The following is a 14,732-nucleotide window of genomic DNA, read 5'->3' as shown; positions in this document are numbered from 1 at the left end:
GTGGGGTTGTTAACCAATGTCATAAAACAATATGTGTACTACTGTTTCATGAGAAACTATTTGTTCTGTAAGCCTTCACCTGAAGTACAATTAAAAAAAAAAAAAAAAACCATAGAGAGGACAGATGGTAACTATGTTGGGAATTTCTTTCCTGCTTGAAATGTTAAGATTTGGAAAATTAGAAATAGCATCTTAACAATATCTGTTTTCTAGTCTATGAACATATTATCTCTCTCCGTTTACTTAGGGAATCATAATCATCTGCAGAGACTTATTTATTTATTTTCAGATACATGGCCAGGCCACACATACAAACATTGCACCCTGAAGGTGATTTATTTTTCAAAAGTTTCGCAAGTAATTATGAGGCACAGTTAGAATTGAGAAGCACTGCTTTAAAGGTCTGTCACCCAGCATGGTAAAGAACCCATCCATTGTCATCCAGTTGATTCCGACTCATAGCGACCCTACAGTAGGACAGATTAGAACTTTCTCATAGGGCTTCCAATGCTGTAATCTTTACGGAAGCAGACTGCCACATTTCTCCCTCGGAGGGGCAGCTGAGTGCTTTAAGCTCTGCCGTCACCAGGGTTCCTTTCAATGTCATTACGGAGATGCAAATCAAAACTACAATGAATTCCCTGACAGAGACTATTGCCCTGAGATACTCTTCAAACCTCGAACTGAAACTAACCGATGAGACTACCGTGTAGCTAAATCACAAGCTGGCTCACAAAATAATGAATATCACCCGTAAGTACCGTGCTCCTTTTAAAACTCACCTATATAAAACCAAATGGTCAACAATTACTTTAAAACAAAGATGAGAATGTAAGGGGGCAGGGAAACTATATTAATGGAATGGAACAAACAGAATGGAAATAATGAGAATGTTCACACATTGTGAAGAATGTAACCAATGTCACTGAACAACTTGTGTAGAAATCGTTGAATGGGAATCTAAACTACTGTGTAAATCTTCACCAAAAACACAGTATTACTTAAAAAAAAAAAAAAAACACTACAATGAGACACCATTCACCCCCACTATGATGGCTATGATTAAATAAAAGGAAAATAACAAGTGTTGGGAAAGATGTAGAGAAACTGGACCCCTTATCCATTGCCGTCAGGAATGTAAAATGACAAAGCCACTGTGGAAAACACTTTGGAGATTCTTCAAAAAAAGTTAAACATAATACTATCATATGACCTAGCAATCCCAATCCTAGGTATATACCCAAAAGAATTGAAAGCAGGAATGCAAACAGACACATGTACAACTATGCTCACTGCTGCAGTATCCTCAATAGACAAACTGTGGAAATGTTCATTAACAGATGAATGATACAATGGAGTATCATTCAGCCATAAAAACAAATGAATCCTGATACATGCCACAACATGGATGAACCTTGAAAACATTATGCTGAGTGAAATAAGTCAGTTACAAATTGACAAATATTCTATGATCCCACTTATACGAAGCATCTAGAGCAGGCAAACGTATACAGGGTTGCTATGAGTCGGAATCGACTGGAGGGCACACAACCACAACAACATAGAGACCAGAGTTTATTAGCGGTGACCAGGGGTAGACAGGAGGGGCTGAGGAGCAATTTCTTAGGGGGCAACAAGTTTGTTAAAGGTGGTGGAATAATTTGGAAACAAACAGTGGTGATGACTGCATGACATGATGAAAACAATCCATGTCACTGAATTGCACGTGTAGAAATTGTTAAACTGTCAAATGCTTTGTTATATATGTTTTTAACACAATAAACCAATTTTTTAGAAAAGAATAAGGCTAGGTTTAACCTGTTGCCATTGAATCGACTCCAACTCGTAGTGACCCTATAGGGAAGAGTAGAACTGTCCCATAGGGTTTCTAAGGCTGTAAATCTTTACAGAAGCCGACTGCCACATCTTTCTCCCACGGAGTGGATGGTGGATTCAAACTGCCCAACCTTTTGGTTAGCAGTCAAGTGCTTAACTATTGTACCACCAGGGCTCCTTAAGGCTAGGTTTATATACTTATAATTAATACAAACCAAAAATTTGCTTTTGTCTGAATCAAAGCAAAACAAAAGACAAAGTAGTATAGGGGTTATCCTCAGCAATTTAGACTGGTTGTCTACACTGTTAAAATCGATTGGACAATCATAAATTCCTCCCTACATTTATTAAGCAAACCTAATATAAGACAGTACATATTTACCATTTTTTCTAGGATTTGCTTTGCTTTCAAATCTAATGTGAATTTGCAAAAAGATTCTTTTGATCTGGATAGCCTCTGTGTTTTAAGACTAATGGACCCTGTTTCAGCCTACCTTATGTAAGCTGTTATACAATGTTACAAATTAAATATTTCAAAGAAACTACACTGCAGTCAAAATCATAAGCCATCAAAGAATTCAAACAATGGCTGTCATCTATTCATTTCTATCTCAGTCAGTCAAGCAATAATCATCAAGTGAAATACTTTACAGATAGCAGGGAAATTCTGTAATGTCCTCTTTTGAAGGATTCTGATCAGTTGAAATCTCCAGTGAATAGAAGGTGGCGGGCAGAGGAAGCCTTTTGACTTTTCTTTAAGTTAATCTACTTTATTGACTAAATACTATTGGGAAGAGGACAAAAAAATTATGTTTTAGTATAGAAAAGAAAGAGGACAAATTACTAATGAAAAATATTACCTCCAGGTTACTAATTCTATGGCAAGGACAAGGCACAGATGGGCAGAAAAGAGGGGAGTGTGAGGAATGATCGACAGTTACAGAATAAAAAACTTGCTGGAAAAAAATTACACAAATTCTCTGTGGGTGGAAATTCCATACTGATGGACAGTAAAAAAATATAACAATAGAGATATACTAAAGACTGCTTCACTTGGAAAATGAAACATTAAGAAAGACTGAGGAAGCTGCAAAATTAGGCCAGGTGATGAAAAGAGGAACCTCTAGCCAAACAGATTAGCAGAATACCTCATCAAAGTAAGATACAGATGTCAAAATTTTGGAGATCACAAAAACTACTTCCTAAAAAAAGCCGTCTAACTGGGTAGAGAAAGGTAACAGACTTGGGTGGTAAACAGGAGGAAATGCATAGAAATCCATAGATATTTAATTGCATTTGGATTTGAATGAGGCTCCTAAGACAGGAGCGCCACCTAGATGAACTAGCTGGCTGCCAGAAAAGGTGTTACCTTGGCAAAGTCACCAATGCGCAGGATTTGAAGTTCAGGTGTACAGATTCAAACCTAGTTTGACACCCTCACCCCTACCAGTTGAGGTCCCACTGCTGCAGCTCCTTCCTCTTAAGTCCTTAAGCACTGTTATGAATTGAATTGCATCCCTCAGAAAGACTGTGTTGAAGTCCTAACCCCTGCACCTGTGAACATGTCCCTGTTTGGAAAAAGGGATTTTCTTCTATTATGCTAATGAGGTCATCCTGGAATAAGGTTCGTCCTAAACTAATCCCTTCTGAGTGGTGTCTTGTAAAAAAAAAAAACAGAATACACCTTCTCCTCACTTATCAACTGTCTCATTATCTGACATTTCACATTTACAATAGTAAAAAATCTACTATCCACCTATTTTGCACGTTAACAATGCACACCTGGCAGTAACGACGAGGTATTAGGCAAGAGCAGCGCCGGCTGTGACGGTTAAGGTTTATGTGTCTCCGTGGCTAGGCCATGATTCTCAGTGATTTGGCAGTTATGTAATGATGTAATGTGGCAGTAATGTAATGATGCAATATGGCAGTTATGTAATGATGCCGTCATCTTCCATTTTGTGATCTGATGTGGTCATCCTCCATTATTGCATAACGCCAACTTTGCATAATGACCTGATATTTGGAACCTAACCATGTTGATAAATGAGGAGAGGGTGTAGACTCAGAGGCACATACAAGCGGGAAAACTGAAACCATGGAAGGCTTCATCTACAAGCTAAGGAATGCCAAGAAATGCCTGTGGCTACAAAAGCTAAAAGACAAAGAAGTTTTCCCTAGAGCTGACACTGAGAGAGCATAGCCCTGCCAACGCCCTGAATCCAGACTTCTAGCCTCAAAAACTGTCAGAAAATAAAACTCTGTTCTTTAAAGCTACTCATTTGTGGTATGTTTGTTATGGTAGCACTAGGAAACTAAGACATGCACCTTCATGGCATTTATAACAATTGAAATTATTTATTTAATGTCTCTCTTCCTCTACTATGTTGTAAGTTCCATAAAAACAGGAATCATGGCTGTCTTATTCATAGCTGTACACAAACTGCACTATGACTGTCAGTGATCTGGAACATTATTACATCTTCCTGGAAGTTACGGGAAAATGCATGCAGGGAATATGCAAAAAATTGCTGAGTTATGTGAACATGCTCCAAGCATTTGACCACAATAATATGACGGAAGAGATAAGTAGAAAAACTGTCCATACGGCAAGAATGCTGAATTTAGAACTTGATACTGCCAATGTGGGGCAGCTCATAGATCACGAAGAAGAGGAATTGACAGATTAGGACTTAACGGATTTTGAAGAGGAAAGAAATGCTGAAGAGGAAAGAAATAATGAGGAAGAGGAAGAAGTTGTCAAAAAAATTTTACAGTGAAAGGATTAGCTGCAGTTTTTTCTAAATTAAATCAGGGGCTTCAGTTGCTTGAAAACATGGACCCAAATGCTGATTGCTTTGCAAAGAGTCAACAGGCAGATTGAAGAAGCAGTGAGATACTGTGGAATACATGAAGAAAAAAAGAAAAGGATCATACATACAGTTCACACTAGCTTTCTGACTAGAAACACCATCCCAATTCCCAGGGATAATCGAGATGATCTAGAACCCTCCACAAGTGGAGTTATTACTGCAACTGACAAAATGCCAATGTTGTCCAACTCTTCATCATCACAGTAAATTGTTATGATATTTATATTTTTTAATGTACGTATATATATACTTGGAGCTCTGGTGGTGCAGTGGTTAAAAGCTCAGCTGCTAACCAAAAGGTCAGCAGTTCAAATTCACCAGCTGCTCCTTGGAAACCCCATGGGGCAATTCTACTCTTCTATAGGGTCGCTATGAGTCAGAACTGACTCAACAGCAATGGGTTTGGTTTCGGATTTTTGGTACATATGTATTAAAATATATCTGTAAGTTTATATATAATGTGTACAACCCCCAAAGACAAATAAAGGTTGGATTTATAAAGATACTGATAATAAAGGCAATAATGAAAACTTAAAAAAAAAAAGAGGTATTCGACTTAGAACTGACTTACGAAGAACGGAACCACGTCATAAGTCGGGGACTACCTATATTCCAGAACATAGCGTGTGCATCTGGAATACAGTGAGATTTAGAGAGCACTTACTCCATTCTCTATCTCTCTCACAGATACACACACATAAATGTGAAAGCAGGCACCAACACTCATATGAAAACTGCATAAATGAATAAATAAATGAAAGTCGATTTGTTGATCAGGGCACCTCCACTGGACAGTACTAGAAGTTAAATTTAGCCTTATCTTGTTTCTAGCCTTCCCTAGGACTAATCACTTTGAACCTCTAAAGAAAAGGCAGTGTTGTTTCTATAGCTGTATTAATTCCACAGTTAGGTAACAATCAAATGGCCCTTTCTTTAAACTTGCTGTCTTAATTATCTAGTACTGCTATAAGGAAATACCAAAAGTGGATAGTTTTAACAAACAGAAACTTATTCTCTCACAGTTTACAAGGCTAGAAGTCTGAATTCAGGGTGCCAGCTCTAGGGGAAGGCTTTCTTTCTCTGTTGGCTCTGGAGGAAGGTCTTTGTCTCCTTTTAACACATCTGTGGGCCCAGCGTTCCTTGGAGGTCTCCATGTGTCCCGGCATCAATCTTCCCCTGGGTCTAGAACGTTCTCCGTGCAGGGACCCTGGATACAAAGGACACGAGTCGCCCCCAGCTCTTCTTTTTTGGTGGTAGTAGGTCCCTCTTTCTCTGCTTGCTTTGTCTCCTCTTATCTCTTGTAAGATAAAAGGTGTGACTCAAGCAAGGACATGACTTCAGTCAGGCAGTGAAGGGTGGTGACTTAAGTAAGGTGATACTCAAAGATACACCCCCACCCTAATCCCATCTCATAGGACTTACAACACATAAAACAAAAGATAGTTACATAAGATCACAAAATGGAGGATGACTACATTATTATAAAACTGCCAACTTATACCACTACATAACTGCCAAACTACATTATTACATAACTGCCAAACCACTGAGAATCATGGCCTGGTCATGCTGACACGTATCTTTGGAGGACACAATTCAATCCGTGACACATGTGTTGGAGAAATCCAGTAAAAATTGTTTTTATAAGTCAAACGCTGAAGCTTTCAGGAGGTATCCTAGGGTTGCACCAATAGAGCCGGCATTCTCAGTCTTAAGGCAAGACCATTTTCCCTACCTTACATGACAATTACTTGTGCACAGATCTCATCCTCCTTGCAAGTCCAAGGCATCCAGTTCACCTTTAATCCTTCACAGCACCTGCCACTTAGAAAGCATCAAAAGATGCTGCAATAAACAATACAATTTAAATTTTATTAATAACAAATAACCACTAACACTGAGCTTTTTATGCCAGGCCTCATGCCAAGTCTTTACATGCATTACTAATTAATAATCATAACAACCTTGTAAGGTAGGCACTATTATCTCTATTTTACAGATGGGGAAAGGGCCTTTACAGAGTTTATTTACCCAACGTTACACAACTATTAAGTGGTAAAGTAGGAAACTGAAACAGACACTTGAGCCCCAATGCTAGCATCCAGCCATTAATCTTAATGTCTCCCAGTATAATGTAACCATCTGGGAGTAGTCTGAATAATTATGTGATAATTCAAAATAAGCATTTGTTAGTAAAAAAAAAAAAAAAAAAAATGGAGAGGATTTAAAAAGTCAGCAGTTCACAGTAGGTCTGGGTTATCGTGAAGCCCAGAATAACATAGATACTGTAATTCATCAAAATTCTCTTCAAAAGACATTGTTAGAAAAACGAAAAGGCAAAACACAGAAAGTATTTGCAATGTATATATCTGACAAAGGGCTTACATCCATCATATAATAAAGAATGCTTACAACGCAGTAATAAGGAAACAACCAAATCAAAAAATGGGCTAGACTTGAACAGACACCTCACAAATGATATGCAAATAGCCAATAAGCCCATGAAAAGATGCTTGACATGATTAGTCATCAGGGAAATGCAAGTTAAAACCACAATGGGATACCACTACACACTCATTAGAATAGCTGAAAGTAAAAAGACTGACAAATACCATATGTTAATAAGGATGTGGAGAAACTGGAACACTCATGCTTTACATGGTGGGAGTATAAAATGATCTAACCACTTTGGGAAAAGGCCTGGCAGTTTCTTAAAAAGTTAAACATATGACCCAGCAATTTCACTCCTAGCAACTGCATTCCTAAGTATTTACCCAAAAGAAATGAAATCATATGTCTACAGAAAGATTTGTATACAAAAGTTCATAGTAGCTTTATTCGTAATAGCCCAAAAGTGGAAACAACGCAAATGTCAATCAATAGGTGAATACATAAACAAATTTTGATATATTCATACAACGAAGTAAAAAGCAATAAAAAGGAATGAATTGCTGATACATAGAAAAACAGATGAATCTCACAGATACTATAATGAGTGAAAGAAGCAAGACACAAGAATGCATATTGTTCAAACAGACAAAAGTAATCTATAGTGTTAGAAATCAAACCAGTGGCTACACACGGGTGGAGGCTGTAGAAATGTTCTATATCTTGATTGTGATGGTGATTAAACAGTTGAGACATCTGTCAAAATTCATTGAACTAGTCTACATTTAAAATTTGTATACTCTACTGTATGTACACTAGATCTCAATAAAGTTGATTTAGGAAAAAAAAAACCTAGACAGCAAAATGTTGCTAACAACCCAGTGTTTATCAATAGGAGGCTGCTTGTGTTGGGTTAATGATCCAATCCCACTCCTGACACCAAATGTAAGGATCAACTGCAATCTACCTATTCAATTCAGTTCCAATTCAATTATATTCTACTCAATTCTCTTCCACTTCCCAACCGCATATGCAGTACTTCTTCCTCTGACCCTAACCACCCAGAGCTATGTCAGATCTCAGATCAAAGGGCACAGTCCTCTAGACTGCTAAATGTGTCCAATACTTCAGACACCAGTCACATGCTTGGAGATCCCCAGGCCCTCCTCACTTCTAACCTGCCAGCTCCCACTACTCCAATTTACTAGAACAACTCACAGAGCTCAGGAAAAGCACTATACTTATGATTACTGTTTTATTATAGCAAAAAAAAAATACAAATGAAGAGCCACATAGGGCAAGGTCTAAGAGGGTTCCCAACACAAAGCTTCCATGTCCCAAAACCCCCTTCAATGTGTATCGACGTCTATCACAAACCAGGAAGCCCATGGAGTCCAGTCTTTACTGGGGCCTCACTCTGTAGGCATGATTGATCAAATCATGTCCCCTCCCCTGAGGCCAGCCCTGCCTGAGTCACTTCATTAGCATAACCTGTTAGGGAGGTGTGGTCTGGACCCCTCATCAAGACATTCAATCACTGTGGTAATTCCAAGGCTTTAGAGATTATCCATCAGGCACCAAGGAAAAAGACCATATTCTTTGGATAAAGTTAACCTGACAGCTTAAATAAAATACAGTTCATACAACAATTCCTATGCATCTTTACTGAAAAATAAAGAAGTATCCCAGGTATCGATATGGAAAAATCCCTGAGATAATACAGTTAACTGCAAAATCAAGGCACATGTCAGGTGTACACTATGCTATCTTTTGTGGAAAAAGGGGTGGGAAGGACTATCACACATTCACATTTGCTTGTTTATACAAAAAGAAACTCCAGAAGATACACATACAGTAGTTAACTTTAGAAAGTGGAAGGAATAGGCAGATGGGAAGAAGGCTATTCACTGATACTTGTATTACCTAATCAAAAATGAAAAACCTACTTGGGTTCCAGAGAAAAGGTACATGTTCTAACTTCCCTATATCACATTCCCAATCCTTCCAAATTATGTCTAAAATGTAAAAGAAGGTAGTTATAAGGTAGACCAAATTTTATACTCTGTAGTCATGAAAAAAACAGAGGCAAATCCTAGTGAATTGGGTAAGAGCATAAGTCTGAGTTTGAACCCCACCTGTGCCATTTAACTTTATGACTTTATGAAAGTTACTTCTCTGCTCCTCAGTTTTCTCATCTCCAAAATGGGTTGTTGGGAGGATTAAAAGAGAAATTACATGTAAAGCACTGGAATAATAAGCGCTCAATAAATGCTATTTTATTATTAATAAAGCAAATCAATAAATAGATACTATAATTCAGCAAAGGGATACTATACTATTTATGCATATATTTATACAAATTTCTACACATTGATATATACATAAAAGATATAGAAGGATTCAATCAAATTCTTGGGATTGGGAGGAGTGGAAGGGGATAAGTTTTACTTTCTTCCCATCTGTATTGCTTTTCCCACCAACCTATTCTCTACTCCTCAGCAAAAGTAACCTACTTAAAACATAAATTACCTCAATGTCACCCCTAATCTTAAAACCCTTCAGTGGTTTTCTATTACACTTAGGATCAATTCCAAACTATCTATCAGGCCTTCCACATCCTGGTCCCTGCCTAGCTCTCTGGATACTCTCCTCCTTTGCACACTACACTACAGTCACAGTTTCTTTCAGTCCCACTAGGTGCCAAGCTCTTGCTTGACTCTGTAAACACTGTTGGAATGCTCTTTTCTCTATTCTTCCCAAAGCTAGTTCATTCTCATCAGCCCAATCAAAAGTCATCTTCTCACAGAGCCTTTTCCGGATCCACCACAGCACCTGATATGTTAGCTGCCGTCAAGTTGGCCCAGACTCATGGTGATTCTATGTACAACAGTATCAGACCGTTGTGATTCATAGAGTTTTTACTGGCTGATTTTCCAAAGTAGATTGCCAGGCCTTTCTTCCTAGTCTGTCTTACTCTGAAAGCTCTGCTGAAAGCTGTTCACCATCACAGCAACACAAAAGCCTCCAATGACAGACCAGTGTTGGCTGTGCTTGAGGTACACTGCCTGGGAATCATATGGAAGAAGAAAATTCTACCTGTGAACCGCAACTGTGTTTGCACCTGATATAGTCAGCACTGCACTTAACAAATATCTGCTGAATGTTTACTGAATGAATAAAGTGTTATCCCACCTATGGGTCGGCTCCTAAATAGTCCCATTAATGCTAACTGTTACTAAAAAATACATATAAAGCTTTAAAATATAACAAATTATTACTGTGAAGTACTTATTCTGAAATGCTTATTTATACTGTAAGTTAAAGACTTCCAAATTTTTTTCAGTTGTGATAAGAAAATAATTTTACACTGCAATCAAGTACACACACACATCACAACAAAGGTTCACAAAATCATACTCACCTTTCTCTTAAGATAGTGTCACTGTTTTTAATATGATTTTTCCAAACTACTATATAGTGGAAAGACAATGATGTGTACTATTGCAAGGTTTTGGTTTTTCATTCAAGATTCTAATAAATTAAACCAACAGCACCGACTTAAAAAGTATAAAATTAATATTTTAGGGGAAAGATAATTCAATTATATTACCAATTCTAAATTATCACATTCAAACTCCAGGACCATACTCTAACCATATTCATTAATCAAAAAATAACAAACTATGGATGCAGGGTATTCAGATTAGGAACGCCTTGATAAGGAGGGGCCCCAAGGTGATTTCAGATTGAAAGAAAGGGATGAAAATTGATGTAAATCTTCCCCAGCTCATCTAATAGCAACTGCATTCTTCCAGACCCGCAGGCCAAAAACCCTAATGTCATCCTTGACTCCTTTTTCTTTCACTTCCTAAATCCACTGCATCATTAAATCCTATCAGCTCTACCATCACAATACATCCAGAATCTGATATTTCTCACTATCCCCCATTGCCACCATCCTGGTCTAAACCACAATCATCTCTTGCCTGAATTACTAAATGGTCTCCTCCATTCTGCCCTTACCTTCCTTCAGTCTCTTCTCAATAGTGCTGTCAGAGTGAATTTATTAAACCATTAAGTCACAGTATGTCACTCCTTTGCCAAAAGTTTCCCATCACAGAGCAAAAGTGAAAGTCCTTCCTAAAGCCTGCAAAGCCCTACATGATCTGTCCTCCTCTGATCCTGCTGACCTCATCTACTACCATCCAGCCATACTGGCCTCCCTCACTGGTCCTCAGACACACCAGAATGCTCCCACCTCAAGATGGGAGCTTGTTCCCTTTGCCAGAGATGCTCTTCCCCCAGATATCCACGTGTAACTCTCTTAGCTTCCTTCCACCCTTTTATTCTAGTCAACTTCTTAACAAGGCAATCCTATCTAAAATTTCATCCCCTCATTGCTACCCCTCCACTTCAACACACAGCACAGTCCTCTTCCCTATGTTCTTCTTAGCACTTACCACTACCTAACATAGTATATATTTTATTTATTTACTATGCTTACTGTCCCCCTCCACTAGATTGTAATCTCCATGAGAGCAGAGATGTTTGATTATCCCCAGCACCTAGAACAGTATCTGGCACCTAACTCACTGCCATCAAGTTGATTCCGACTCATACTGACCCTGTAAGGACAGAATAAAACTGCCCCATAGAGTTTTCAAGGCTGTAAATCCATATGGAAGCAAACTGTCTTATCTTTCTCTTGTGGAGCGGCTGGTGGGTTTGAATGCCCAACCTTTTGGTTAGCAGCTGAGCGCTTTAACCACTGTGCAACCAGGGCTCCTTATATGGCACTTAGAAACCCAAAAGCCCAAACATACTGCTGTAGGGTTGACTCTGACTCATAACGACCCTACAGGAGAGCAGAACTGCCCTAAAGGATTTCCAAGGAGCAGCCGGTGGAGTCAGACTGCTGACCTTTTGATTAGCAGCCTAGCTCTTAACCACTGCACCACCAGGGCTCCAATCTGGCACTTAGTAGACTATAACATTTGAATGAGTAAATGGGTAGATAAATGAGTGAATGAATAGGCTTGGAATGAGGAAGGAAATAGGAATACAGACCACAGAACAGATAGGTAAGAATGGATAACTATAGGTAAAGATCCGTAACTCACCCTTCAAGGGAAGCCTTGACACAACTCTGATGTCTCTGGTTCCACCGGAATGTGGTGAAACTTGTTAGCAACCACTACTTGAGATTGAATTAACGTTCTCTAGGAGCACTGAGTGTTCCTTCCAAATTCATTATCTTTTCTGAATCAATCAAGAAGAAATTTAGAGGAAATGAAACCACAAATGAAAAAGGCAACTGCCTGCCCATTACCCATAATTGAAACTTATGAGGCAAACAGAGAACATAGCTAAGACTAAAATTTTGAAGTAATGCCAGGAAGACAAGAGAAATCAAGGGCTTTATCTAAACCAGACTCTGCCACTAATCAAATGTATGACCAGAATGTCTCTGAATCTGTTTCTTGTATCTGCAAATATGGGTCACTGCTATCCCAGTCTGTCCCACCTACTTGTTTTGAAAATGAAATGAAATAATGGGAGAGCACTTTTAAAAACATAAAACGCCATATTCCATACAAATGTAGGCAGTTACTAAGTTCTAAGATATTCCTTTACTAGCCACTAGGAAGATTTATTAAAAACAGTATTAAAAACAGTGTCCTCCTTTTGCAAACTTTAAGTTTTACAAGTTTTCATAGAATTATGAGTCAGGATGTAAAGATTTCCCCCCAGTCCCCAAATTAAAAAAATATTTTATTAGTGTATTTGTTCCAGAGAAAAAACCAATAAACTGTTTCTCAGTTACAGTAAGGTCATATTATACAGGAGTATCCAAGGAATTAACAACAACCAGAAAAAACAGTTGCCATCAAGTCAATTTTGACTCAGGCAACCCCATGTGTGTCAGAGTAGAACTGTGCTCCACAGGGTTTTCAATGGCTAATCTTTTGGAAGCAGATTGCCAGGACTTTCTTCCAAGGTGCCTCTGGGTGAACTCCAACCAGTAGCCTTTTGGTTAGCAGCTGAGAGCATTAACCAATTGGCTCCACTCAGGGACTCTAGGAATTAACTACAAGGTTATTAATCTATTACTTAAAATTAAATGATCCACTGAACTGTACATGTGACGAATGTCGAAATGGCAAATGTTTTGTGACATTTGTTATATTTACCACAATTAAAAAGAAAATGAAATGATCCACCAAAAATAAATAAAATCAAAGCCTCAAACTAATCTTAAGTGGCAGCATCCCAGTGGTTGCCTGGAGGTGGGAGTGAGATAAATTATTGTAAAGGAGGAAGAGGGAATTTTTTAGGGTGATGGAAATGCTCTATTTGTTAATTGAAATTGTAATTACACGGATGAATACATTTGTCAAAACTCGACTTGTACACTTTAAATGGGCGCCATTTGCTGTACGTAAATTATACTTCAACAGTTAAAAAAAAATTGAAACCTCTGTCCTGTTTCCTTAAATTAAAAAAGCAAACTAACACCTCAGTTGCACCATGGCCTTAAGGAGAACTTATGTTATGGAATCTAATACATCAGCCTTGAAGAGTTAAGCAAGGGAATGACAGCACCTGAGTTAACCGCAAAAAAAGTCACCTCATGACCTTCTGGCCTCAAGGTTAACTCAAATTAGAAAGAAAAAAAGCACAATCAGGGAAACAAATGTCAGCTCTTTCTCAAGAAAATGAAAGCCAAAAATGGTATTTCTTCAGAAGACACAGGTTTGGAGCTCTTCAGACTTAGGTTCGAATCCCTGCTCTAGGCCGTTAAGTGTCTTTTTGACCTTGAGAGTCCTCAATTTCTCTGCGCCTCAGTTTCTCTTTCTGTAAAATGGGGATAACGATGGCTTAGAGCTTAGCCTGGCGCACAATAAATGCTCAATACATGATCGTTACTATTATTTAAGGCACCAGAATTTAGTGCCAGCAGGATAAACCCGAGTGTCTCTAAGCGTTGTGGTCCCTTTCGTATGCCTTATCGCCTTCGGCTGACCTTACTCCCCTCATAAACACACCCCTCACAATCTTTGCTGGCTTGACCACCCCTGACCCCTGCAGCCCCCAGGGGACGCCCACCTCCCACACCCCACCTCATCGAGGAAGCGGGTGACATCGTAGACTCGTCCGTGGATCACCAGCCATATTTCCTTCGAGGAGTTGCGCTTCGCCACCTCCTCCAAGCGGTAATAGGTGACGGAGGTCTCGACCCCCTGCCCTTTCCCGTCGCAGCTGCTAGCTTCCACAGAAGCCATTGAGACAGAGAAACCTCTTCACCGCTTCCTGGATTTCCGCAGCTAACTTTGGGGGACAGATCCTGTGCTCAGCCTACTTCGGCTTCCGTAACCAGGGCCCATAAGTCCTTCAGGGGGATCCTAGCAACAGCCAGTCACGCTTCGGAATAGTTGCTGGTTCTTTTTTTCTTTCACCAATGAAACGAGACGTCCGGCACTCAAATCTGCCCACTCCTCGCCCCGCGTAGGCCTGGTGCGACGTGGAACTAGCCAATCAAGGTTGTCCCGCCCTTCCAGCTTTGCCAGTCAGATAGCGTGATTTTGGAAAAGCTCCTAATGAAGACGTATTGACAGGTGTCATCTCAGGAGAAGT

General features: G+C 39.1%; 1 protein-coding gene across 3 annotated transcripts in view; it reads right to left on the bottom strand.

Annotated features, from left to right (window-relative positions):
- The window catches only part of LOC101350084 (cytochrome b5 type B), a 41,209-nt gene extending 26,720 nt beyond the window's left edge, over nucleotides 1–14,489 (bottom strand). For 2 of the 3 annotated variants that reach the window (XM_023738411.1, XM_023738412.1), the window contains exon 1: nucleotides 14,219–14,489. In XM_023738411.1, coding sequence (XP_023594179.1) covers nucleotides 14,219–14,380 — 162 coding nt within the window. In that variant the 5' untranslated portion in view covers nucleotides 14,381–14,489. The remainder of the gene's footprint in view (nucleotides 1–14,218) is intronic. The other variant, XM_004384057.3, reaches the window with a different exon arrangement.
- Nucleotides 14,490–14,732: the final 243 nt, after the last annotated feature.

Source organism: Trichechus manatus, unplaced genomic scaffold, assembly GCF_000243295.1.
Source record: "Trichechus manatus latirostris isolate Lorelei unplaced genomic scaffold, TriManLat1.0 scaffold00116, whole genome shotgun sequence".
Taxonomy (NCBI): domain Eukaryota; kingdom Metazoa; phylum Chordata; class Mammalia; order Sirenia; family Trichechidae; genus Trichechus; species Trichechus manatus.
This window is presented reverse-complemented; position numbering and strand designations above follow the sequence as displayed.